We start from the raw sequence: 26,863 nt of genomic DNA on the forward strand, positions 1-26,863 counted from the left end.
GAGAGTGGAAGGGGGGAGTTGGGGAGCGATTGTGGGAGAAGTATAGGTAGATGAAGAGGAGCGCGAGGACGAGGAAGATGGCGGAGGGAAAGGCGGCGGCGGTGGCGAGGAAGAGGAGATGGGACTTTTGACGGTGGTGGACGGCGGCGTAGTTCGCCGGCGGTGGCAGCTGCCTTGAAGTCATTAGTCCGGACCTAACAATTTTTCGAGAGTGAGAGATTTAATTCTCTAAGAAAAGGCTAAATTGGGGATTTGAGAGATTAAAAAGTCCAGAATTAGTTGGGGATTAGAGCGAGAGGAAGGAAAAAGGTGTTTTATTTTATGAAATATGTATGTAAATCATTATATATATATTATAATAGTTGAATTTTTATTTTCCATAAAAATATTATGAAGATTAAGTCATTTTGTTAGTATGAAACGTATATTTCATGCATATATTTTGAGAAAGCAAAAATCTAATATATTTACGTATTCAATACCTACTTTAATATTTGTATGCATATCACGCAAATCTTTAATTGCATATAAAAAATAAATACTAATAATGGCCCGTTTGGGACAGCTTATTTGGTGTGGTGGCGTTTTGAAAACGCATCTGACCTATTTGGGTAAACTACGTTTTAGCAGCTTAGGCATTTTTAAAACGCAGAAAATAATGTTTTCATACCACACATAGATGGGAGTTTATTGGCAATGATCTGACTTTTCTAAAAAAATAAAAATTGATAATAGCCACCGCATCTAGTTTATCAGCAGATTATTTTTAATCAGCTTATTAGCAGATTATTCAATAAGTTACAGCTATCCCAAACTAACTTTTTAAAAGTGAAATACATGTTCTGTTGCCTTGGACGAAGACATCAAATTGCTATAAATGTAAATATGAAATTTTAAGTATTATATTTGTAAATACATAAGAATTACGTGATATGTATCATGTATGTCAATTTTCCTATGTATAAGTATATGAGATGTATGCTATAATTATCAACCTAAGCCAAGAAGAAATGGGAAATTGAGAAAGAGAAGTATCAAAAAGAAGGAGACTTTTTGGCTTAGGGATTTATAATTCAAATCTGACTTTGAAATCTAGGGGAAAAAATGGAGATGATTCGACTGAAATTTGACTTTCTATTTCAAATTAAACTATTTATTCAGGTTAGACTTATTTGATTGATAGGTTGCTTCCAATGCCAAAAATCATTGTATGGGAAGGGCCCTGATGGCATAAGAAGATTTATCGAAAATTCTTTGTTGGTATTGTGTGGTGTGGCACTGGGATGGAATAATAAAGAAGGGACATTAGATGGAAAATTTATTACGTCCATCGTCTGGACGTCGAGCTGCATCCGGGCGACGATCGTGAGGACCTCTGCTGTATCACGGACGTCGCCCGGACGTAGCTCGGTGTCCGGACGACAGACGTAGTAATCTCTCCACTAGATGTGAGAAGTTGAGATCTCATTTTCATGGTTATTGAAATTCTCTCATATGGGCGAGGATTTACATACATACCACACTATTATGTATTTGCACATCTAGTATCTAAACATCCATATTTACATGCATGTCACTCAAATCTTTTAGCATCACATCAAACACCACCAACACAATCTTTTTTAAATATGAAATACATATTTTTTTCATGTATATGTTGATGACACCAAGGTGTTACAAGCATAAATATTAAATTTTAGGTGATATATATGACAAATACATAAGAATTGTGTGGTATGTATGTAAATATCTCTTAATAACATCATAATTTTATGAATTTGTATGCATATGTTTCTGTACATGTTTTAAAGTAATTTAGGATATGAATTATTTGCATTCATACTTGTATGATTGCCTAAACCTGCACAATTGCCAGAAACTGTCCATCAATTCAACACACGTCAAGTATATTTGTTCATAAAAGATGAGATTTTTTATGAAAAAATTGAAATCATTTTCAACAAAATTCAATCTAAATATAACTAATCTGCTTGACAGAATACAAATTCAGCAAATAATAGGTTATATATTCTATCAATCAAAATTTTGTTAGAGGCCAAAATCATGGGAGAGCGAGCATGTTTGCCCTCATGGACTCTTATCTTTGCCATGGATATATATTGGTATTCCCCTTGGCATATATTAATTCATTTAGTTAAAGTTTTGAAAATTGAACATTCTAAAAGTTCCAACAACCCCTTATCTACCATTAATAAATATTAAATAAGAAAGCAATGAATGGGGAGACGTGAGAAAATTGTTCATTATGAAATGGAAAAAAAAACACTTCCGAATGCCGAATCCGATGCGGCCACATTGCCAGAAACTTCACGTATCAATCTGAAGCTGAAATCAGTGACATTGGCCCACCAGCGCATCAAGATTCCACACGTAGATCTACGTTCGGATTGGAATATTCGTCTATGTTACGGAATATTTCATCTGCATTATTTGCATTATTTGTAAAAATAATGTGTTATTCAAGTATTATATGGTGTTATTTGATTATTTTACAATGTTATTGAAATATTCAATTGCGTTACTTGAGTTGGGGCTTTAAGTGTTATTCTAATAACAAAATGAAAATTGAAATAACACGAAAAATATGCTAAATAATATAGCCTCAAATCAAGTAATGTGAGCGAATATTCCAATAATAAAACAAAATAATCGAATAACATCATATAACACTCGAATAACACATCATTTTTACAAATAATGCAGAAGGAATATTCTCTTAACACAGCCGAATATTCCAATCCGCACGTAGCTCTACATTAGGAGTCCTAATGTAATATTTTTCCGCCCATTTATCAGGCCACTAACATATAATACAAAATTAAAATTTCATTTAAAAAATTGCTTATTTCATAGATAAGAGTGTCCACTTTCTATTGTTTGACTCCCACGTATATACATTGAGAAATTTGTATACATACCACATTTCTTATGCGTTTACATGCCTGACACAAAATTTGATATTTATATTTAACTGTGATATAATTTTATGCAATATTAAATAATTTGAGTGCTATGTAAATATGAAAGTTTAGGTATTAGACAAGTATATGTATAAGAATTGAGTGGTATGTACATCAAAAATACTACAAATACAGCACATCAGGACCAAAAAACAAGGCACAAAAACATAATCACAAAAAACAAAAACAAAAAAAAAATTCTAAAATTCATTATTGTAATCAGTCACCTTAATCACTAAAAAAAAATAAATCAGGCCAAGACAACAACAGCTATAGCAATCCTCCATCCTACAGATCAAGAAGCCAAAGCTTAATTTGATTACAGAAATGGGATCAAATTAAAACTAAAAAACATCCAGTGAATTCAAAACTATAGCCATGTAAAAGAAATAAAATATGGTAAGATGATTCGCGTTCTTAAACTCAAACCTTTCCACAAATGCCAGGCTAACAGTTAGTCAATCTTAACGGATGAATAAATAAGCCTTGTAAACCAGAAGCAAGCATAGAAACCAATGGTGCCAGTCAACACAAAGAAGGCATAAGAAGCAATCAGCATGTAACCGAAGTACAGAATCCCAGACACCAATTTTGTGATCTCCAATTTGGTGAAGAAATAGAAAGCAGCGTAGAGAAAGAGGTAGAGTGCAGAAGAACCTGAGGTGAGGTAAGATCTCCACCACCACGAGTAATCCTCGCTGCACAGCTGGAAGTAGCACAGCACAATCGTGATCTCCGCGCAGGTCACGATTAGGATGAGGAAGACGAGGAACAGAAAACCAAAGAGATAGTAGAACTGTTGGAGCCAAATCGAGGTCAGAATGAAGAAGAGCTCGATGAAAACCGCTCCGAACGGAAGTATTCCGCCGATCAGTATTGAGAAGAGCGGGTTCATGTACCATGCCTGTTCTGGAATCTGCCGGGGGATCTTGTTGGTTTTCACAGGGTCCTCTACCGCAGGTTTCCTCGACCCGATGTAACCGCCGACGAAGACGAGAGGAACGGAGATGCCAAACCATAGCAGGACAAGAGCAAACATGGTGGTGAAGGGGACGGCGCCAGAGGATTTTTCGCCCCAGATGATAGCGTTCAGCACGAAGAAAATGGCGAATATGATTCCGGGGAATGTAAATGCAGTCCGCAGAGCAATTTTCTTCCATTCCAAACCCTTGAACTTCTTGTACAGCCGAATGGAGGAGTACCCAGCAAAGATACCCATGAAGACCCAGAGGAGAAGCATGGCGCTCATTAAACCTCCCCTATTTGATGGAGAGAGAAAGCCAAGAACTGCAAAAATCATGGTTACGAGAAGCATGCCAAAGAACTGGACACCAGTTCCGACGTACACGCAGAGCAAGTCGGAGTTTGTGGGAGCCCTGAATACATCTCCGTGGACGAGCTTCCATCCCGTTTCCTCTTGAGCCTCCTCTTGAGTTTCTAGCTGGTTGTACTTTGAAATATCTCGATAGAGGGTTCGCAGCATGATCATGGCTACCATGCCGGAGAGGAAAAGGACAATCATCAAAGAATTGACAATTGAAAACCAGTGAATTTGGTCGTCAGACATAAGAAGGTATGAATCCCAACGAGAAGCCCACTTGATTTCGCTCTCCTAACAAACAAGAAGGAAAGAGTAACGCATCAATATCACGTCGGTAGATTACTTGACTCATTGAAATGATCAGTGCACTAGAAATTCTAGCTCAAATTTTCCAATGCATGGAATAACTAACCTGAAACTCAACATCGTATGTGAATATGATATCTTTGTTCTCCTCCACCTCTTGTGGGTTGTCAGAGTTCGAAACCGTGCGTTTTGCATGAGGATCACAGGTCATCAGGCGAGTTTGGTTACCATTCCAATTTCCTTCGTATACATGCTTAACGCTGACCAAAAAATATGTTAATTCAAATAAAAAAATTTAAAAAAAATAGATTCTTAAAATAAAAAAGGTTTGAGGATGAGGTTTAAAACCTGAAGGGCTTAACTTCGAAGCCTACTATCCTTGCGAAGTCAGTTTGCTCATCTTTGTGGTATTTTACAAGAAAAGACAAATGATTGTGGATAAAATACTTCTCATCCTTGCTCTGCAAAAGTGGTTTTCAGTTGTGAATAAAAACAACCATTCTTGGGTTTGTGAAGATTACAGTACTTCAGGACCATTTAACATCAGTTTTGTTTTTGCTTTTTTTAATTTTTGAAAATATATTTGGTTGCTATAATTATAATATTTCTTGTTAAAAAAATTAACTTATTTTTAAAAATGCTCAAAAGACCTAAAAGAAATTTTGGGTATTTTTAAAAATAATTAGCTCAATCAAAAATATTTTAATTTAAATCAAAATCATAAACAAATAGGAAATAAAAGTAATCCCAACGGACCCCTGAGGTATTAAATATCACTATGTAATTACCCCAGTATATTGGCCTTTGACTCCAACATGGACGCCCTGCTGGTAAACCGTCGTGGAATCTTGATCCATCCTTTTGATAGGTACAACTAGAGGAAGATTATCAAGGATCCTGCATTACACGGAAAAAAAATAAATAAATAAAAATGTTAATAGATGTCCCATCGAATATTAAAATGTAAAAGGGCTCAAGGATAAAATACTTACATGTTGACCCTATACTCATCCTCAATCTTTTCCCTAAATTGCTTCGCTTGTTTTTCAGTGGGAGTTAGCTTGCAGATTATATTGCACATCTGTGGCTCCCTCATGGAAAACTGGAGGCAATTAAAATGGAAGTATGTGTTAAATAAGTTGGTTGCCGAAATAGTCTTTTCATTATTTACATTGGGTCATTTTAGTCCTGGAGTTTATAAAAGTGCTAAGTTAATTTCCATACTATTTTTAATGGGAGCTAAAATAGTCCTCATTGAGAACTATTTCAACCCATATTAAAAGAGTTAAGGAGTAAATTGATAATTTTATAAACTCTGGCACTATAATGGCCCCTTACAAAGAGTAAGGGGGACTAGTCTTTAGGGTGTGTATTCAATAAAAATCAAAATCAAAATCTCTCAATCATAGAGTTACAATTACCACATATGGGGAGTTTTCAATTCGATCGCCACGAAGAACTTCCCCAAGATTTTCAGCACTATCCACAATAACATTAGGTTTGCAATATGGAAGTGAATAATAGGAATATGGCAGCTGCGTTTTTATGGATGACAGCTTGTTTACTTTCACTTGAAGAGGATCTTTCTGCAGACAGACATGTGAACATACCAAAGCATATTGACAATATTATACCAAGATAATGGTGAATAAATAATATAAATTGAGGAACAAAGGGATTAACTAAAACATTGTAAAAAGAAGAATCTTCTCCAAATATTTCAACTTCCATGTTTAAATTACTCAAACAAAAAGGATGAAAAATAAAGAAGGTTTATCAAAACATTAAGAAACAACATATCAAAATTGTTATGAGAATTTCCAGGTCAACCATCCTTGACAGCCAGAATCCAAAGTCCAAGCAGTTCTTGAAATATGAAGTACACAATTCAAACCATTCCAGGGAAAATATAAATTAAAATCATGCATTGTATCTTGGATTAAAAAATACACTTCTTTGGAGAATATAAATTAAAAAAAAAATACGATCTCAAATTTAATTTAATGAATTTGCTGTAAAGGAGCGCTGGATAAATTATGGATTAAATAAGTAACAAGGTTCTAATTTTTTTAATAAAAAAAAGTTTTATTTATTCATTTTTCAAGTCATTCTGTTAAAAGTATAGGATGGAGATATTCTCAACTGTGCATTTTTCTTGTATTGCATAAAATTAATTTATCCAACAGTAATGTGAAAGATAATATGATACCAAAGTGTTATAGAACTAATCATCTTAGATTGACAACACAAAATATAGAAATATGAGCACAGAATTTCTTTCATTAAAATTGGGGACTTAAAATAGAGTAGTGCTATAGCAGTACTATCCTGTTGGAGAAAATAATAAAAAAATTAAGGTAAATAGAATAAAGTACAGTTTGATAGGCTGTGATATATAAATTCAAATGTAAGCAACAAAATACTCATAAATATGTGACTAGAAATGAAAAAGTAAGATAATTTTGACAATAAGAGTAGAGTGAGAAATCATATATATTGAAGGGATCAAAGAATAGAATATATGGTAAATAAGATGATAAAAATGAACTAAAATGTTTTGCGACCAACAGGAAGAAAATGAAGCATCAATATGACAAGAAAATAGAATTAATGAGAAAAGAAATCAATAACATTTTATAAATTATGTTGAAACCATGAGCACAAATTGGACTTGTATTTGATTTTGATGATAAGAATGATCAAGCACATATTGGAGTCTAGTGATTTGCAGGCTAAAATAAAAAATAAACCATAAGGGGCTGTACAACAAAAGAATGTCAACAGGAATCGGTAAAGATGAACTGCGGATAGCCGATAGGTGGTGTAGCTCACAACTACCTTTCAAGGACAAGTCTAGATCGCACAACCAGTCGACAACATCCACCCCGACTGAATGGACGATATATTTCCGGGAGATTCAGGAGGGGTATACCCCGAATAAATTTGCCAACATCATAGTCACTGATCCGGCTCGACGGTCATCCGGCCTATACTTCGCATAGTCCAACATCAACGCTGCCTCACAACCGTCCCTCCAGACCATAACCCTGCTGCGTAACTTCCCAATCACGCCGAGTATTGCCACCCAGCCCAGAGCCAAATATCCATGGCAGTGGATCCCACATATTGCATACTGAAGGTGACTAAAAGACCCCCAACTTGTCCAAGATCCTTATGGGCATAAGATGTAATTGTTCGACAGTTTGTTCCTACTAATAGGGAGTGTTTCATAAGCAAAGGGGACATTGACACTGTTCATAAAAGAGGGGTGTGGGGATTTCTATTCTCTTCTCATCTAATGCTCTATTCCTTAGGCATGTCTCCCGGGCATATTTAGATCCAACATCCTAAAAAATGTGGTGAAAGTGGATTCATGCCAACAATAAGAAGAGGAGTACGCCGATCGCAGAGAAGGGAAAGCGGCCAAGGGAAGTTGACCAACAAGAAATATATACAAAACAACACCGGTCGCACAGCCAGCGTTATCTCAAGCATACTTGGAGGACAGGATGCCCCTTGAAGGGATTTTCTGAAGAGAGTAACCCAGACGGGGGAACTGTACAACCTAGTGACCGTGTGAAGGAGCATAAATAACAAGCCAATGGCGTTTATCGAAGATGACCTTTCGCGACGGGGAAACCCATACAACTAAGCTATAGTCGTTACGAGAATAATCAATAACTTCAAAGTTGGGAGTATCCTCATTAACACCGGAACCTCCGTGAACGTCTTGTTCAAGTCAATATTTGATAAACTCAATCTTCAGACAGATAGGTTGATAGCGTCGGTCGGTCCTTCCTTTTTTTGGTTTCTTGGGTGAACAAAAAATACTTGGTGTAATTCCACTGGCGGTTACTTGGGGCGAAGGAGAAAAACAATTCACAAAAACAAAGGATTTCCTGATACTCGAGTCACATTCGACATACAACGCCACTTCAACCGACCACACTTGAACCGTTTTAGGGTTGTGGTATCCACTTTCCACGTGACAGTCAAATCCACTGGGATGGCAAAGTAATCACAATCAGGGGGTATATGAATCAATCGCAAGTATGCTACCTCCGAGCAGCTGGGAGCGTTGAACAAGAACCGCTCGACCTACACACTCGAAGGGTAAACCCGTGAAAACCACCCACGGGAGCGTTCAAACAAATGTCAAGACCAGTGAAACCACCCACGAAATCCCTGTCTGCGAGGGTAAACTCAATAAATCTTCTCTAATAAGTGGCAACTTTGATGCAGAATCCCAAGGATTACTAATCCAAAAGCTTAGAGACTGTCGTGCCGTTTTCGCTAGGTCCGCCACAGAGATGCTAGGGATACCTACCGACGTAGCTTGCCACTGGCTAAACATAAGTCATACAACCCGACCAGTCAAGCAGAAAGCCAGAAACTCGGTAAGCACACTAGCGACACCCATCAAGGAAGAGGTCCTAAAGCTTCAAGAAACAAGATACATCCGAGAAATACAATATTCCACTTACCTCTCAAATGTTGTCATGGTCTAGAAAGCTAACGGGAAATGGCAGATATGCACCGACTTTACCTATCTAAATAGCGCCTGCCCTAAGGATTGTTACTTGCTGCCCATAATGATGCCCTGGTTGATGCTGCCATAGAATACTTGGTCATGAGTTTCTTAGACGGCTTCTCAGGCTACCATTAGACGCCTTCTCAGGCTACCATTAGATCAAGATGTGCCCGGCAGACGCAGAGAAAACCACGTTCATCATGGTCGTAGGCACATTTTCGAGCTTAAAAACATTAAGGCGGCGTACTAGCATATGTTGGATGTAGTTTTTTAAAAATCAAAAAAGAAAAAAGATTTGAGGTCTGACGATATCCTTGTAAAAAGCTAAACAACAGAACAACAAGTAAAATATCGGAAGCGGAAGAGTCCTTTAAAACCTTAAGAAAATACAATATGAGGTTGAACTCCCTAAAGTGCACGTTCGGAGCCTCCACCGATAAGTTCTTAAGTTACCTCCTCACCCCGGAAATAAATAAAAGCAAACCCCAATATGTTCTACACGCTCATTGACATGTTGCCCCTTCGGAATACACGAGAAGTACAAAAATTAACCAGGCAGATCACGACTTTTAGTCGATTCAACTCGAGAACAAGGAACAAGTGTGTCGCGTTCTTCAAGACCCTTCGAAAGGCCGAAAATTAACTGTGGACAAAAGAATACCAAAAAGCCTTCCAAAACCTCAAAAACTATGTCTTAACCACCACTTCTCCAAAACCCGAGGCCGAACAAGGAACTCTCCCTGTACCTAGGAGTAGGCGCCGAAGCGATTAGTTCCGTGTTCCCGGTTTATTACACCAGCCGAGTTCTTCGAGTAACAAAGGTCAGGTAATTATAAAAAACTAACATTTGTACTAATCATGTCAACTCGTAGGATACGACCTTATTTATAAACACATCCCATCCGAATAATCACAGGCCATCCACTGAAATCAATACTGGCCCGACCTGAACACTCCGTCAGTTGCTCAAATGGGGAGTGGAACTGAGTGAATTTGACACACTTACGTTCTTCGAACAACGATCAAAGCCCGAGCAATCATAAATTTCCTATCAGTATTCTCAGAGCATGGGAACTCAATCAAAGGGAGCTAAGGACGAAAGTCAGGGGTGGATCCTGTACTTGGACGTCACCACGAACAAGACCGTAGCAGGGTTAGGACTCACCCACAGCAGCCCGACGGGAGAATGCATATACCACTCCATATCCGTTGAATTCAAGGTAACAAACAACAAAGAGGAATATTAAGCCCTGATCACAGGCCTGCGTCTGGCCCACAAACTGGGCGCCCGAATCCTCACAGTAAAGACAAACTCACAGTTCGTAGTAAATCAGGTAAAATTAGAGTTTGAAACCAGAGACAAAAAATGCTTTAAGTACCTAAACAAAGCTAAGGCAGAGGTCTCGAAGTTCTGGCGATTATGAATTAAACCCATCAGCAAAAGAAAATTAAGTAGTTGACTTGTCCATTTGGGAAGCGGAGAACCACAGGTACTCAGCTGGCCAGTCATTGAGGAACCTGAGGTTATGACAGTAGAAAGGGACCCAACAGTGAGTTTGGTTGACCCATCATCAAATTTTTTAAAACATCAAAAACCCCAAAGGGAATCTCAAAACCCAAGAGGTTCAGACACAACGTCGCCCAATATCTGCTAATAGACAGAACACTTTTTTGGAAGTCCACCACGTCGCTATACATGAGGTGCGTGAGGGAAATTTAAATGGAGGATATCTAGGAGGTTCACTTCGAAGAATACAGGAGTCACTTCAGTGGAAAGACACTAGTCCATGTCCTAGACATATCGGGGTCCTTCCCACCATCCAAAGGTCAACACCGATTCATCCTGATGGTCGTAGACTACTTCTTAAAGTAGATTGAAGCAAAGGCCCTTGTTCAAATCACTGCGGAGGTAGTCTGAAACTTCAATTAGACTGACCTAATTTGTCGATATGGTCTACCACTAACAATCATAACGAACAATGACACTCGGTTTGCTAACAAACAAATACAGAACTTCTATCAAAGTTAAGTTCGCCTCAGTCCATCACCAGCGAACCAACAGATAGGTTGAGGCGGCCAACAAGATCATCCTCAATCTATTAAGAAAGAGGGCGAAGGGCGCGAAGCACAATAATGCGAAAATCCTCCCATCTGTATTATGGTCTACCACCAGACAACCTCTTCAACCACAACTGGCCAAACACCTTTCATGCTCTCACACGGAATGGAGGTTATGCTACCAGTAGAGTACAACTTCCACAGCCAAAGGGTTCACACGACAACGACATTCGAGGAAGGGCACCTCAAATATTGGTAGAAGGCAAACGGTGATGGAGTGTCACTTGTGCTTGAAATCGTGGAAGAAATTTGAGCGCAATCAGCTCTGCGACAGAAAGAAGTCAAAAAGAGAACCGCACTATACTACAACAGACACGTCCGAGAGAAGACCATTTTTTTAGGAGATCTGGTACTAAAGAAAGTCGACCCAGCAGCGCGAGGTCAAGCCATAGGAAAACTAAATCAAACATGGAGCGGACCTTACATCATTGATTGCCAAGCAGGACACGGAGCCTACAAACTGAAAACGCACGCAGGGAAAGAAATCCCACGAAGTGGAGACGACCACAAAAAGTTTTTTTCGTGATAATTATATTATTAAAGCAATAATAAATGGAAAATGTTCTGCTAAAATTTATAACTTTATCATTATGTTGAATAAGATGTACATGTGCAATGCCATTATGACTAGGAATCAAAGGACTTTTTCCAGGTGAGAACAGACACCCCGAGAACTAATAACCCACGAACTAAAGGGTGCAAGTTGTGGCGCTAAGATTTCCCAACCACATACTTATCAAAGTCGGTCGTGGCGTTAAGATTGTCTGGTTATGTACTCTCAAAGATTACCAGCTGCGGCGTTAAGATCGCCCGGCTGCTCGCAAATCAAGGATTACCAGCCATGGCACTAAGATTGCCCGGCTACGTACTAATCAAAGATTACCAGCCGAGGCGCCAAGATCGTCTCACTGCGTATAAATCTAAGATCACCGGCCATGGCAACAAGATTGCCCAGAAGCGTACTTATGAAAAGCCGACCGTGGCGTCAAAATTGCCCAAATGCGTACTAATCAAAGATTACTAGCTAGAGCGCCAAGATCGCCCGGTTGCGCCTTAATCGAGAATTGACAACCGGGGCGCCAAAATCGCTCAATTGCGTACTAATAGAAGATTACCAATCGGGGCGCCAAGATCGTCCGACCACGTATAAATCTAAGATCACCGGCCGTGGCGACAAGATTATTCGGTCTCTTACTTATCAAAGTCGGCCATGGCGCCAGGAACGCTCGGCTACATACTAATCCAAGATTATCAATCGAGGCACCAAGATCCCCCGACAGCCTATAAATCTAAATCACAAGTTGTGGCGCCAAGATTGCCCAACTGCGTACTTGTCAAGTCAGCTATGGCGCCAAGATTGTCGGGTTGCACGCTGATCAAGGATTACCAATCGAGGGCCCCAAAAACACCCGATGACGTACATGTATATACAAGGAGAAAGAGAGAAAACATAAAGAAAGCCCCAATTTCCATTTCAAAAAAAGGGGGGAGGGGGGTGGGGGCATATTATTATAGCATGGCCAAAAACATGAGGATTACAATAAAGAGGGTAACAAAAGGAAGATATATGCGGGATCACTTAGTGGCCGCAAGCCTGCAGCCAGCATTGGCTCTGTCTCTGTCAGGATTCAAACAAGCGAGACGGCCCAAAGACCTCTGACATACGCGTGAATTTAGTTGCCTGACGCGTCGGGCCACTCCCAACAACCTCCTGGATCATGACCATCTACTACACCAGACAGCAACATGTTGCGATCGAGAGAGAGTATAACTTTCTCCCTTTCACTGGAAGGAAGTTTCACCACCCGACCTGAATCTGAGATAGCAAGAGAACGAACCTTACACCCCACCTCTCGCGTTGATGGCAGGGGACAGGAAAGCGACAGAAACATCTGCCTCGTTAGACCTTGGAGCTCCACTATGAACACCAGCCATCCATTCCTCTAGGGGCAGCAGTCCAAAAGCAAACTCACTCTCTCGTCCTTCCCTCAACTCAAAAGGAGCAAAAAAGTGAATAACTCCACCCAATAGATCGACCTCACGACAATCCTTTCCAGCCACGCGACACTTCTTCATGGGATAACTGCCCTCAGTCCTCACGAATCCACCCACATATTGACTATTAATCGAATTAGAAGAGCCCGCTCTAACCACGAGATCCAGAGACTTCATTCCAGTTGAAGTGCACCCATCCAAACGACCAGTCTTGAGGGTTCGTCTTGCCATATTTTACATTGATCGGAAGAAGAACAAAGCTCGGCCTTCCTCATCAATGGATGCAGTTGATCTCCCGCTCTCCATTCTGAATGATGCTGGGAAAAATGCAAGACACGCCTCAAAGGATATCACAAAAAAATAAGTACCCAGGCTCCATTTATAATAAAACCTCGACAAAAAAGCAAGGAGTTATTAATTATTGTACATTAATAGTCATGAATGCCATTAAATTGTTTTAAAAGATTCTATTGTCCTTATCGCAACTGCCACCATCAAAGAGCAAGTGAATCAAAAAATTTTAATATGTACATCAAAAAGAATGTTGACACAAATCATAAATATGACATGTGGACATCCGATAGTTGATGTAGCTCACAACTACATTTCAAGGACGACTCCAGATCGTACAACCGGTCGATAGCATCCGCCCCGCCCGGATGGGCAAAAATTTTTGGGATAGTCGGGAGGGGTATCCCCCGAATAAATTCGCCAAGATCATGGTCACTGATTTGACTCGACGGTCACCTGGCCTATACTTTGCATATTCCAACATCCGCTCAGCCTCGTAGCCGTCCCGTCGGACCGTAACCCTGTTTCATAACTTCTCGGTCACGTCGAGTACTGCCACCGGCCTAGAGTCGGGTATCCATGGTAGTGGATCCCACATATTGTATACGTGAGGAGACTAAAAGGCCACCAACTTGTCCTAGAGCGTTAGGGGCACAGGATGTAATTGTTTGACGGTCTGTTCCTTTAAACAGAGGGTGTTTCAAAAGTAAAGGGGACATTGGCACAATTCATAAAAAGAGAGGTGTGGGTTTCTATTCTCTTCTCATCTAATGCTCTATTCTTTAGGCATGTCTCCCGTACACATTTGAATCCAACAAAGACCTTCAGAGCTTATCAAATAGAAATTTAAGTCAATTACATATTTTGGAGCACGCAGAATGAAGAATCAAGCTTGAAAGCATAAATCAGGTGTCTTAATTGTCAAGACATGTTTGTTTTGGAATGAGATCAGTAAGAAAAAAAAACATAACTCAAGATTCAAATGAACACCAGCTAAACTACTTCTAAACTATTCAAATTTTATTTCATCGTATTTAAAATCATTTAAATATTTTGCATAGAAAACTATTTTACAATTTTTAAGGACATGTTTGACAAGGATAAAGAAGTTTACGAAGGTTTAACCAAGGTCATTAAATTCTTCATCATTTTAAGGATGCCATGTTAAATGAACGATTATAATTTAATTAATGATTACGATGGTAACTTAAAGTAGTTAAAAACTTTGAAAAGATTTCTTAGAGATAACAGTACGCAGATAAGCTAATTATGAACTAGATTGAGTTAACTATGATAATTACATATATAATGATTTTGTCTTCAACTTGATTGTCAAATAAATTTCAATATTTGTTCTGCAAAAAGAGAATAATAGAGCATCTTGGGTTAAGGGAAAACAAAACAAAATAGAAAAAAATAAAGAAAACAAAACAAATCCAAACACGACCTAAATTTACAAATTGTTTTGAATGGCAGTAATTCTAAGTTTGAGTCCCAAAGTTAGTGCCTATGACTAGCGCAATATATATGCCCACACATCTCCAAGCATAAAACAAATTTTATCATATGCGTTTTACACCAATGTGCCAAAACATGAATGGAAATGCATATATGCGACTTGTGCAGCAATGACTAGCTAGTTTATAACGACTAGTTGACTTCTAAGGCCTATGGGGGATACATTTAGCTAGTTTACACATAGAAGTTCAATGTCAGCTGCTAAAATTAAAAAAAGAGCCTCATTTGTAATATCATTTTAAAGTCCTCAAGCACTCATTTCTAGGTATTCTTTGAGCCACCTATGCTCTTTTATTCTCTCAATCTTCTTATTATTTTGAGCCTACTATTTTGAGTAAAGAATGGGTGGTAAAGTTATATCTTCTCGCTTATGCAAAGCAAGTCTTGGTACAGATTTAAAGATGCGCCTTTTCCTAGAACCAAGATGTGCAAAGGCTCTCCTTTCCCATTGAATGGCATGCACTGGTATCCAAGATGCCTTAATTAAAAAAAGAAGTGGCAAGGTGAAAATTGGAAAGGAAGAAGATTTCACAAATCTTCTAACTCAAAAGACAAGGGAAAAGGCTCATGGTTTAGGTAAGCAAAACAGAAACAGAAAAGTACAAGAAGGCTTTAAATGCAATGTCGATGAGCTCTTGCAAAAGCTCATCATTACCAAAATGAATAGAAAAGGTAAATATTTGCCTTATGGCTTGGAATGATGTCATGGATTTTCCCAAGATAAGATATTGTCTACCCTAACAAAGAGTTAAAAAATTTTACCAAAGAAATTGTCCTAAAGACTTTAATAAGTAAAAAAAGAAATGTACATGTTTAAATAAAAATCATAGCTTTACTAAAAATTTTGTAAGTGATCTAAAAATGAAAGAACCAATCTTGGAATAAGTAAAAACAAAAGGAAGCATTGAAAATTAAAATCTTGCTCTTTAGTTTGAAAGAAAAATGACCTTGAGAAAGTTATGCTTTACGACGTCTAATGCATAAGAAAAAATGAACACATAAACAATTATAAAAAGCATGCTAAAACACAAACCGCACATGGTAATGCATCAAAACTTTTCATGCAGCAATGTCAAATGCAACCTGCAATTGTTATACACAAAGCATGTATCATACGTATGTCCAATTAGAAAAAGATCAAATCCCAGAAAAGTCCCTCGACCATTCATATGCGGCCAATTTGGTTTTGGAGTATCGCATTTATCTAAACTTGGTTCATCGACAACAAGAATTGATCTAAAATGGTCCCTCACGTAGAAATTGTTATACAAAAAATATTCCAATTTCGCCCTTGACCATACAAATTTAATTCCAACTTAGTCTTCGATGGACTACTTTAGACAAATTTTGTATAGTGATGGAATCAATTAAAAAAAATGATGCACCAAGACTAATTTGACCACAAACAAGTAATTAGAGGATTATTTTGGAGAGTGGTTCTATTAGAAAATCTTGTCAATATGATACATTACTGATGCATAAACTAATGTTAAGGGACCCAACTTAATTTAAACACCAAAAATCAAATCCTGATTCTTTTGTTAAGTGTGCTTTCATAAATAGAGGCATGTAATTCGTAGACAATGGATGCTCAAGACACAAGTAATAGTTTAAATTAGCCTCCTAGAGCCAAGAGAAAAATATATCATATTCAATAACAATAAAAAGAAATTATCCACATTAATCATGTAGGTAAACCACTTCTTCCTACATTAAATTAGTCTTAAAGCACAATCTTCTTAGTACTAGTATGCAATAAAAGACATGAAATAGCTTTCCATGCTTCTCATTGCTTCATCAAATAAAATAATAACGCTATAGTTGTAGAATATAGTTAAGTTAATAACTATTTACTTAAATATTAATAGAATAAATGATCATGAACTGAAATCCTAGAAATCACATTCAGATGATTAATGGCTTTGACATAAAAGGCTTAGACATGCTAGTAAGCACACAATTAGAAAGAAATTACATTTTGAACTTACGAATAGCACCAAAGGTCCAAAACTTGGGTTTGAAAAGGAATACCATTATGATAATTGTCAAATGAATGAGCAAATAAGGCTTTTAAAAAAAGCAAAGGCATGATGCCCCTATTGGACCTCAAGAATTTTATTAATGCACTTAATTGGCATATTAACAAAATAATTTTATTAGATGAACAGCGTGAGCTAGTTATTATAGATGATTATATTGGATACACTTGGATCATAATATTAACAACAAAAAGAATATTTTTCATGAGTTTTTAAAATTTGTTATATGAATAAATTGGAGAAATAATACATAATTTCTACAATTTTAAATGGTTACCAAAGGAAGTTTGAAAATGCTAATTTTTATGCACGGGAAACTAAAATTAATTTTTTGACTCCGCTAACCACTAAATAGAATAGGGCAATATAGAGGAAGAACTGAACTCTTATAAAGATCACTATGTCTATGCTAGAAGAAAATAGTCTACTGTATAGTTTACCAAAGTACTTTTGGCGCAAAATAATTTATACCTATTATTATGTAATAAACCAAAGCAAATGTTAGGGTTACCCTTAAGAAAACCCCAGATAAATTTTGAATGGGTAGCAAAATAAAATAACTTGTATTTTTCCCCATACTTTTGGATGCCAGTGTTTCGCATTGAATAAAGAAACAAATAAGTAAGCAAATTTGATTCAAAATCAACTAATGCTATATTCTTGGTTATACATCATCAGCAAAACTCATAGAGATTTCCAGAAAAAAAATTCTAATTGATAAAGAGTCTATTTATGTTTCTTTTAATGAATCAAACACAATCCTTTGATAAGAGATATAATTCATGATTAAATTAATAGATTTGAAAAGCTCAAAGTTGATTCTGAAGATCATTGAGATCTTTTGATGAATAAAACACCAATCCTTTGATAAGAGATATAATGCACAAGAAAATTAATAGGTTTGAAAAACTCAAAGTTGATTCTAAAGACACTAAGAAGAGGATGAAAAAAACGAAGATGATAGGTCTTCTTCCAAAGTTCATAAGAATGGTAGCCTTTTAAAAAATTAGTATTTTTCAAAGCACACTTTCAATGAAAAGCGCAACAGTGCAATGAAGGATAAAATCACTTGATTGTGACATGCACGGGCCTGTCACAGCTCTCTACGCATACTTGCATGTTGTGCTAAGCATGTGCATGTTAGATACTCATGAGTTCAAGCTTTCTCTTAATTCAGAATCTAGCATGATATTAAAGCACTCATCGTATAATCTTTGCCGCTTAATCTCTCAATGTCATTCTTATATCTTTTGACTCACTTTATGTGCTCTTAGTACATAGCATCTATGATTCATCCCTTTATGCCATGTTGCAAATTCTTGACATTAATTCTCACGCATGATGGTGCGGCTTAATCTACACCAAATCATTCAGTTGCTCTGAATCAAGTTTTCATTTATCTAAATCTAACGGGTATTCTTGAATTTCATTCGTTATATCTTCGTCTTTACCTAATGAATCACTAGATTCTTTCCTTTTTGTTTTAATTTTTTTTTATTTCTCGACTTTTTTATCAACTCAATTGTGCTTTCATATTACACAACTTTCTATATTTTTTTTCTAAAAACTTTAAATTCTATTTTTTGTTAATCAGTTTAACCCTTCACTTGAATTTTTTGTATTTTCTTTGGATTTTATTTTGAATTGAGTATATCATTCTTGTGATGTAATATTTTGATACAACTTTTGTTATTTGTTATTTAAGAGAGTTTGATGCTCTTCAATTTTGAAATGTGGCCAATTCTATTGTAAGGGATAATCCAAATTGAAGATGCACAAAATCAAATCTGAGCCTGCTCTTCTTCAATTATGTATTTCTTATGATAAAGAGATCAAGACATATCTTAGCTAAGGAAAATCTCATTGATCCTATTAGGATATCCAAATAAAGAATATAACTAAGTGCAAGAAGGTTCCTTCAAAGGTTGAAAAAACTACTTTATAAAGAAGTAACAAAAAAAGTTGAAGCTAAGTTATGCAAGAAATATAATGTGAATGTGATAAAGAAAGTTACAATGTTAAATGTTTAAATGTAACATCTTATAGAAAGAGACAAATGTTCTGAAGTTCAGAAACAAGAAGTACCAATATACCTAAAAATAGGTCAAAGCTCTCAAAAGGTCCCATAGATCATTTCAAAAATCAAGTTCTTTAAAAGGAAGTCACGAAAAATTATAATAATAAAAAATAAATAAATAAATAAGCATATGGAGATATATGAGAACTAGACAAGGGATTACGGATTACGGAACATAATCATACAATACATAGCTAGATAGTTCTATACAGTTGCGTGCCATCTAATATATATATTGCTTTTATTTTATTTTGTTCATATTTTTACTTGAAATAAACATGTTTAGTTGTCTTTAAATACACTCAAAGCAACTTTTAAATATTTTGAGTGTTTTTAAAAACATGCTAACTTATTTTTTAAAATAAAAAATAAAACATGCAAAAAAAATTGCACTAAACAAACATGCTTTTCAAATAAAAGCAAAAACAAAAACAAAAACAAAAGAGATCCCAAACAAACCATTAGCAAATTTCTTATCGAAAATAGTTTTTCAAAGCTAAAAATAGCTTTATTAAGAAGGATCGAATGCTTCACACATGACAAGAACTTGTTGATTTCCTACACACAATGGGCACTACATACCTTTTTATCATGAAACATCTATGCATCATAACTTTCTTATTTCTCTAATTTCATAGCACATCGCAATTGTTGCAATTTACTTTTCACATCAAACCCTTATCACATAGCCTTAAAACCTTCATCATTCACAAATACACATTTACTTTTCACATCAATACCAGCTTCACTGATATTTTCACAAAAAAACTCACAAACCTTATCACTCTAACAACACATAAGTCCAAGAAGAATTGGCATCAAGAAGAAACCTCATCAACCACCACATCACAAGGTAACATTAGAAATTGACTAAAACAATAAATATATGCCAAAATTCATAGAGCAAGGTAAACATTGTTAGAAAACCATTGCCTTGTGTTAAACTAGTAATCAATATATTTACAATATTTGAAGGCACGCACCATGAGAGCTTAATACAGTACAAACAGAACTTAGATCCAACTCAATTTGCTTATGGTAGAATAACAATTTTTCTGATGGTCTTCCCCGCCAAATGGCTTACTTTTTTATATGGACAAAAGCCATCCATTACATAAGATATTTTGTTCGGTAAAGATATTTGGCAATTCTGATAATGGTTCTAGGATTGGGCACTAAGCATGCCCCTACACTCAAATACATCAACAACACACTGCACAAACTCTAAGTGAACTATCTCATTCAATCATTGAATCAAATCATCACTAAAGCTATTACATCCATTATGTTCTCAGGCACAAAATCTTTTAAAAGGAGACTCTTCCAAGATTGCATTGGTTTTCATTTAACCACTCATTATAACATCACAAAGACCCAAATTAATGTCCTCCTGACCAAAATGTGCAACATTGCCACCCTTAAAGATTCTAATGGCACGAAGTTGGAGAATCTTAATTTAGGACTCTAATATATAGAGTTATCTTCTTCTAATCATATAACTATAGAAACGACCTTCCCAGCTAACACCAATCTTATCTCTTTGAAAAGAAAGACTTCAAAAGACTTAAGAATAGGTCAAGACATGCTCAAACAGAGAATAATGACAATAATGACGCCAGATGATGTCAAAGACAGTGATGATGTGGGTGATTGTCCTAATGAGGTTGGACCCCCTCAACACACAAAAGCATCTCATAGTGGCTTCCACTATGAGATGGGAAGCTCCACATGGTCTTCATTGTAGCCAATATGTTGAGAACTCTTCACAAACCCATTCATATGGCTATTTGAGATCTCCATATTGGATCAAAAAATCAACTAGACCCCTTTCACAGAATGAGTGAATGCCCCGCCCTAAGATGAAAGTTGATAGGTTGCACAATAGGTTCAACCAATATGAACAGAGATTTTTTTTTATCAATGATCATTGTTCCAGGCATTATGATCCACCTCAACATCCATCCAGAAATGGCGATGAGTACTTTTTTTTCTATTATCATTGTTGTATAAACTAGCTATCTCGTGTTTAATTTAGGTTTTCTTTATGGTAATTCAGATATTAAAGGATTGCATTAATTTCTATTATTGATGATACTTTTGGAATCTATGTCTAATATTTTATTCATAATGATGCCAAAGTGAGAAGATGTTGATGTTAGTTATAATATTGTCTATATGATACAATTGGTAATATGACTTAAAAATGCTACTGATATGACAGTTAAAATGATTAATGGATGATCATATAATTGAGTAACCATCACCAAATTATACAAATGACATAATTAGTCATATGACTAAGGGGTAAATTATTCTCACCTCACCTCAATTTTTTACCATCATACCTCATGAGCCTAAATGAGACTTATATTTAATTTTGACGGGGAGAAAAAAAAAACTTGGTAGTTTATACTCATAGTTTATCAAGTATTATACTAAGTAACATAAAAACTGAACCAAAGAAACCTTCAGAGCTTAAAGGGCAGCAATTCCCGTCCAAAACAAATCTTGGAAAATAAAGAAACAAAGAGTTATACCCAAAAACTTATTTTGCACGTTTTAACTGTCTTTACACGTTTGCATTGGTTCAAGTATGAAAGACCCATGGCTCAATAAATTGATGAATGCTAGTTGAATTGCTCTTAAACTTTCTAAGTTTTATCTATACATTTCAAATCCTTCAATTACATTGTTTATTAAACCATTTTATAGTTTCTAAGCATAAACTATTTTGAATAGCTAGAACCTTATATTTCTGAGTCCAAGAGATGTGTATCACCCTGTATGACCATTTATCTCTAAACATAAAATAGCAACAATATAGGAATTACATGCCCATGTAACTATACGGGCGTGTACACGCTTGATCACTACTATACAAAAATTACCAGTTGCTTCGTAATGACTAGTTGACTTTTCAAGGTCTTTTGGGATATACTACCTCATCTTTCACCCTATTTGATCATAGATAGATATTCAATTTCAACTACCAAAACTAATAAAAAAAGATTAAAAAAACATTTTAATGCCTTTAAGTGTTTATTTCATCGTATTCTTTAAGCCAAGTCTCCTCTCTTATTATTTCTCATTCCTAAAGAGTTTTGTTGTTGCTCTACTACTATTACGAGTAAAAATTAAGTCCTGCAATTGCCTTTTCCAATTGTTGTACAAACCAAGCCTTGGTGTAGACTGCGAGATATTCCCTTGCCTAGAACCAAAATGTGTGAGAGTACTCCTTGCCCTCTGAAGGAAAGTAGGGAGGTCTATTAGGCGTCACTATCATTATGCAAAGGAGTGAAATTCCAAAAGTTCAACACTTGAGACTTAGACATAGGCAATTCATGTTGAACAGCAAAAACATTAATTTAGATTTCTTTCTTTCAAATTCACATGTGTATTGTTCTTTATTTTACATCACCAACCATCACCACACTAAAACTCACAGTGAATTTAAAATTTTTTATTTCATTTCATAAACTCAATTAAACCTCATTGTGGATTTTGAGCCATACTTATCAGATTATGTCTTGATGATCTAACTATTCTTCTCACTTATGTTATCTTACATTTTTAGAAGGTTTTGCCATTAAATAACTGCCTTTTGGAACTTTTAAAGATTCTATGTTCCATACATATTTTATTCCCATAAGAAAACACTTTTATTTCAGTCCTTGTCCAATTCCTCAGTACCACTTTTCCATGCACCCTTTTCCTTATTAATATTATTCTAACAAATGAACTAGAAATCCATCAAGTTTCAGATTGTAAACTTCTAAATATAATAAAAAAATAACGATTAAAAAAAGAAATCTATTCCTGTGGCAACACTGATTCCATCACAAGGTCATTTAGGATTTAAAACATCAATCACAGCATGTTATTTTGATTATTAGGTATACACATGAGTGTCAATATAGGCACGAAATGAACAATTGACCCCAACCCAGCAAAAAAATGTCAAGTTTGGGCAACCTAAGTAGAAATCAATTCTAGCTAGGGTTAGCTTTAAGTGAAATGAAAAAAAGTCAAATCATGTTCGGATTGAGTAATGGAAGAGTTCGAATCAACCCAAAAATACTAAGTGTTTTTTATTAAAAACCCATCTAATACAAATCAGATAAGTGTATCTAATTTGTGTCGACTTGACGCTAAATCAGCACAATTTAAGTTCTTCTCATGTTTTCTCTGGTTAACCGACTTTGGGTTTAATCAAATTATCTTAGGGTTAAAATTTTCCACCCATTCAATATAACATGTCAAGTTAACTCTATTTGAATTGGAACATTTTTGGGTCAAACCAAATCCCATGCACTAATCTGATTTACACCCAAAAAACAAGCAAAACTAATTGTGCGCTAGCCAAAAATGATCTAAGCTCTAAATTTTTTCAAAGAAAAATAACATCAATATTTTTTTATCTTACATCTTTTATAGTAGTTAATTGAGAGAGAAAAGAAATGAAATATAACCATAAAATGAAATATTTATGCAATGGGCCAGCTTAACCTAGTTGAATATGAATGTTGATGGTAACAACAGAGAAAAAACCGATGATAATTTCACTTGTAAATAGCCCATGGCATAAATAAAATAGTCTTGAGCACAAAGCTTCAAGTCAAAACAACCTCATTGATGGATATTAAATACGTGTCGATAATGATTTCACTTATAAATAGCCCGTGATATAAATAAAATAGCCTTGACACAAAGCGTCAAATCAAAAGTACCTCATTGATGGATATTGGATATGCATGGTGGAATTCACAAATCATTTGAGACAACATTCACATGCTTTTAGGTCTAGTACAAAGTATAAAAGGTTTGAGAAATAGAATGGTTGCACTCACTATTTTCATAATTTAAAGATTGAACATCAGCCCAACAAAAAAAAAAAATCAAAAAATATGATTCAAAAAATATGATACAAACAAGTACAAACAAGTAAATGTAAAAATTATTGAATATGTGTATTTGTGTGCAACAAAATCAAATCATTAAGAAATTGAAGAATAAAAATGTGTTTTGTAGTGAATTTTAGAATTTTTTAATAAATTTAACAAATGGAGGTAAGAAGTTGGCAGTTTTGAAACTGGCAATATTTGAGTGCTACCCAAAAATTCTCCTTATTTCTTTCATACGTTTGAAGTCAAACAGAAATGAACACAGGCACATGTAATAAAAGTTAAAAAAATTGATCTAATTTCATGATAAAGTTGTCAATTAAAAAAATTTACTGAATTTCCCTCCCACCAATCAATAACAACATTTATAAATTGCTATAAAACCCATACTAAGAGGACAGGCATGAAGACAACCCATAGGAAAATCCATCAAAAGTTGGAAATGGTATTACAACAAAAAAGAATTGGAGAAAATTTGATAACTGTTTAATTCAATCATTTATGCAAAATTCATACAAGCCTAAGAGAACCTCTAGTGTCAAGCGTTCAAATTTTAAGGGTTGAAACTTAACTATAGAATTTAATTACAATAAAATAACCTATTGATTGGAGAGGTAGCGATCAAATAGATCATTGGGGTGGCAACCACACAACAAAAAAATGGTGAGTGGATCAAAAGATGGCTAGCGGGAAGCGAGGAAGTAGGAAAAAGTCAGCTGAGCAGACGAAGAGCTAGATGTGAACTAGTTGAGGTAGACGGCAATAGCTGATACAAACAACTAGTTACATCGAGAAATTCATAGGACAGATTTCAAAACTAATTTCAATATTCCATGCCATGAGAATGAATGAATGTTATCTATTCCAAGTTTGCATGTCAGCATTTGCAGAAATACCCCTGATAATCCTCAGGTGAGATTGTCCTCAAGTAGTTCAACTGTGCTAACAAATGTAATACAAATTCGGCTATTTTTTATAAAATGCTTTCCAACTAAAAAATATACTTAGTATGGTTATGTTACACAATATTATGTGCAATATTAATGGATAACTTATAATCATAATCAAATATCACAAGACCTCCCATTCATTTTTTTGAATCTTTCAAGAAAATTTAAAGTCATATTAAGTTACTGATTCTTAGCATCTTAGATCTAAATTAGGCTTCTACACTAGATCTTGCTATCATATTATATTTTTTCTCCAAGTCACAAGGTCGCCCTACCAAAAATTTGCAATATTATAAAGTTAACCTCCTATTAATCATACTCCTATAAACTTTAAGTATCAGATCCTTCCCCTTTTTGAATAAAACTGATTTACCGAGTCACTGCCTATCAAACCAAAAAACTGGATCCCAAATTACATGTCTTTCAACAAGCTAAATTCTTGAAGTAACTTTTTTTCTTTAAAGTCTTCATTTTTTCCGAGTCACTGCCCATCAAACCAAAAAAATATAAGCCCCCCCAAATGAAGTCCAATAAGTGTCAGGCTTCAAATGAAAAGTAATGAGTTCCTTCTCAAAACCAAAGCAAAGTTGTTATGAGCAGAGATTTATTTTATAATTTTTTAAGTAAACATTTTAAACAAAACTTAAGGATGCTTTATGTTAAATCCTACAAAACTCCTACCAATGGGCTTCTAAATTCCAGAAAAAAATAAATCCGAGAATTAGCATGATTTGATATGTCTCAGCTCATTTATGAGATTTATCTAATTCAACTTTGACTGCAATTCAAGCGATTTTACTTCACTTCGCCTATCTCGTTCACCTGCCTAGCCCTTTTTGGCTCTCTTCTGCACCTGCCTCCCAAACCCTTTCTTGCCAAATCTCCATCTCTATGAGCCATTCTTAACTGTGACTCTCCCTTGACTGTGATCCCCTACATGCTCCAACCATGGCTAGAAGTCGATCATGGTATATGGCGCAAATTTTTCTTCACGGTTGTTGAATTCTTTCATGACTTATCTTACTATTTCTTTGTTCCTGTTATGCAACCCACAGCTATCGGCAAGTCAAAGTGATCTGATTGTAGATTTTGTGATAATTTAGTAGCTTAAGGTACGGTAACCAAACATTTTTTAGCAAACAAACAACTCTGTGGATACATACATCAAGATTTACTAAATCCAAGTTAAATAGAATTTACCAAATCTAGATTTACTTAATCCTGCATGAAGCACATGCTAATCGTACCCCCTCTCCCCCAACCACAGCTCAACGCTACTTATCATCATCTTCATCCATGCATTATTCCTTGATCCACAAACAGCCAAAAAATAACAGGAGTTACACCACCTTCACACTATTTCACCGCAAAACATCCAGACTTTTCTCAACAGAAAATCCAAGGACCCAAGAAGATTACAGATTGATCCAACAAGAAAGAAACTATACAATAACAAACCCCCAAACCAGGCCTTGCCCTAAATTCTAACAAAGAACGAATGCCACCAACTATGAGAGACACAGATCAAGAAGTAATGCAATCCGATTAACAAATGGATCGAGCCGAGCCTCCATAACATCAAGAAAATCTAGAAGCGATTGGTTCGCATAACTAACCTTTTGAAAATCCGCCGGCGCGACGCCGGGGAGATAGAAGCCATTTCCCCTAACGACGAAGAACGCGAGCACCAACGCGATCCACGGTAGAATCGCCAGAGATCGAGCGGCCTCCATCCCCGAGAGAAAACGAATCAAGCTCTGCACAGGAGGAGGGGACGATCAAGCCAAAGAGAACTATCTTAAAGATCTGACCCAAATCCTATTTCTTTTTTTTTT

At 35.9% G+C, this 26,863-nt stretch overlaps 1 protein-coding gene across 1 annotated transcript; it reads right to left on the reverse strand.

Annotated features, from left to right (window-relative positions):
- Window positions 1-3,274: 3,274 nt before the first annotated feature.
- On the reverse strand, window positions 3,275-26,848 carry LOC110023618 (transmembrane 9 superfamily member 8-like). Its single transcript, XM_020723111.1, has 7 exons — window positions 26,645-26,848; window positions 6,030-6,194; window positions 5,601-5,710; window positions 5,397-5,505; window positions 4,957-5,069; window positions 4,715-4,868; window positions 3,275-4,593 (listed from the first exon to the last, which is right to left on the reverse strand). Exons 1-7 carry the CDS (start codon window positions 26,759-26,761, stop codon window positions 3,436-3,438), a joined length of 1,926 nt encoding a protein of 641 aa, XP_020578770.1. The 5' UTR covers window positions 26,762-26,848; the 3' UTR covers window positions 3,275-3,435.
- Between the last annotated feature and the right edge of the window lie 15 nt (window positions 26,849-26,863).

This window comes from Phalaenopsis equestris, unplaced genomic scaffold, assembly GCF_001263595.1.
Source record: "Phalaenopsis equestris unplaced genomic scaffold, ASM126359v1 Scaffold000002, whole genome shotgun sequence".
Lineage (NCBI taxonomy): Eukaryota > Viridiplantae > Streptophyta > Magnoliopsida > Asparagales > Orchidaceae > Phalaenopsis > Phalaenopsis equestris.

Bases quoted from the DNA above. Each gene is read 5' to 3' on its own strand.
- LOC110023618 (XM_020723111.1), bottom strand. From the start codon at position 26,761: ATGGAGGCCGCTCGATCTCTGGCGATTCTACCGTGGATCGCGTTGGTG. The intron at 5,711-6,029 runs GTAATTGTAACT...AATTGCCTCCAG, and splicing joins TTGAAAACTCCCCATATGTG to TTTTCCATGAGGGAGCCACA. The intron at 5,070-5,396 runs GTAATTACATAG...CCACTTTTGCAG, and splicing joins TCAAAGGCCAATATACTGGG to AGCAAGGATGAGAAGTATTT.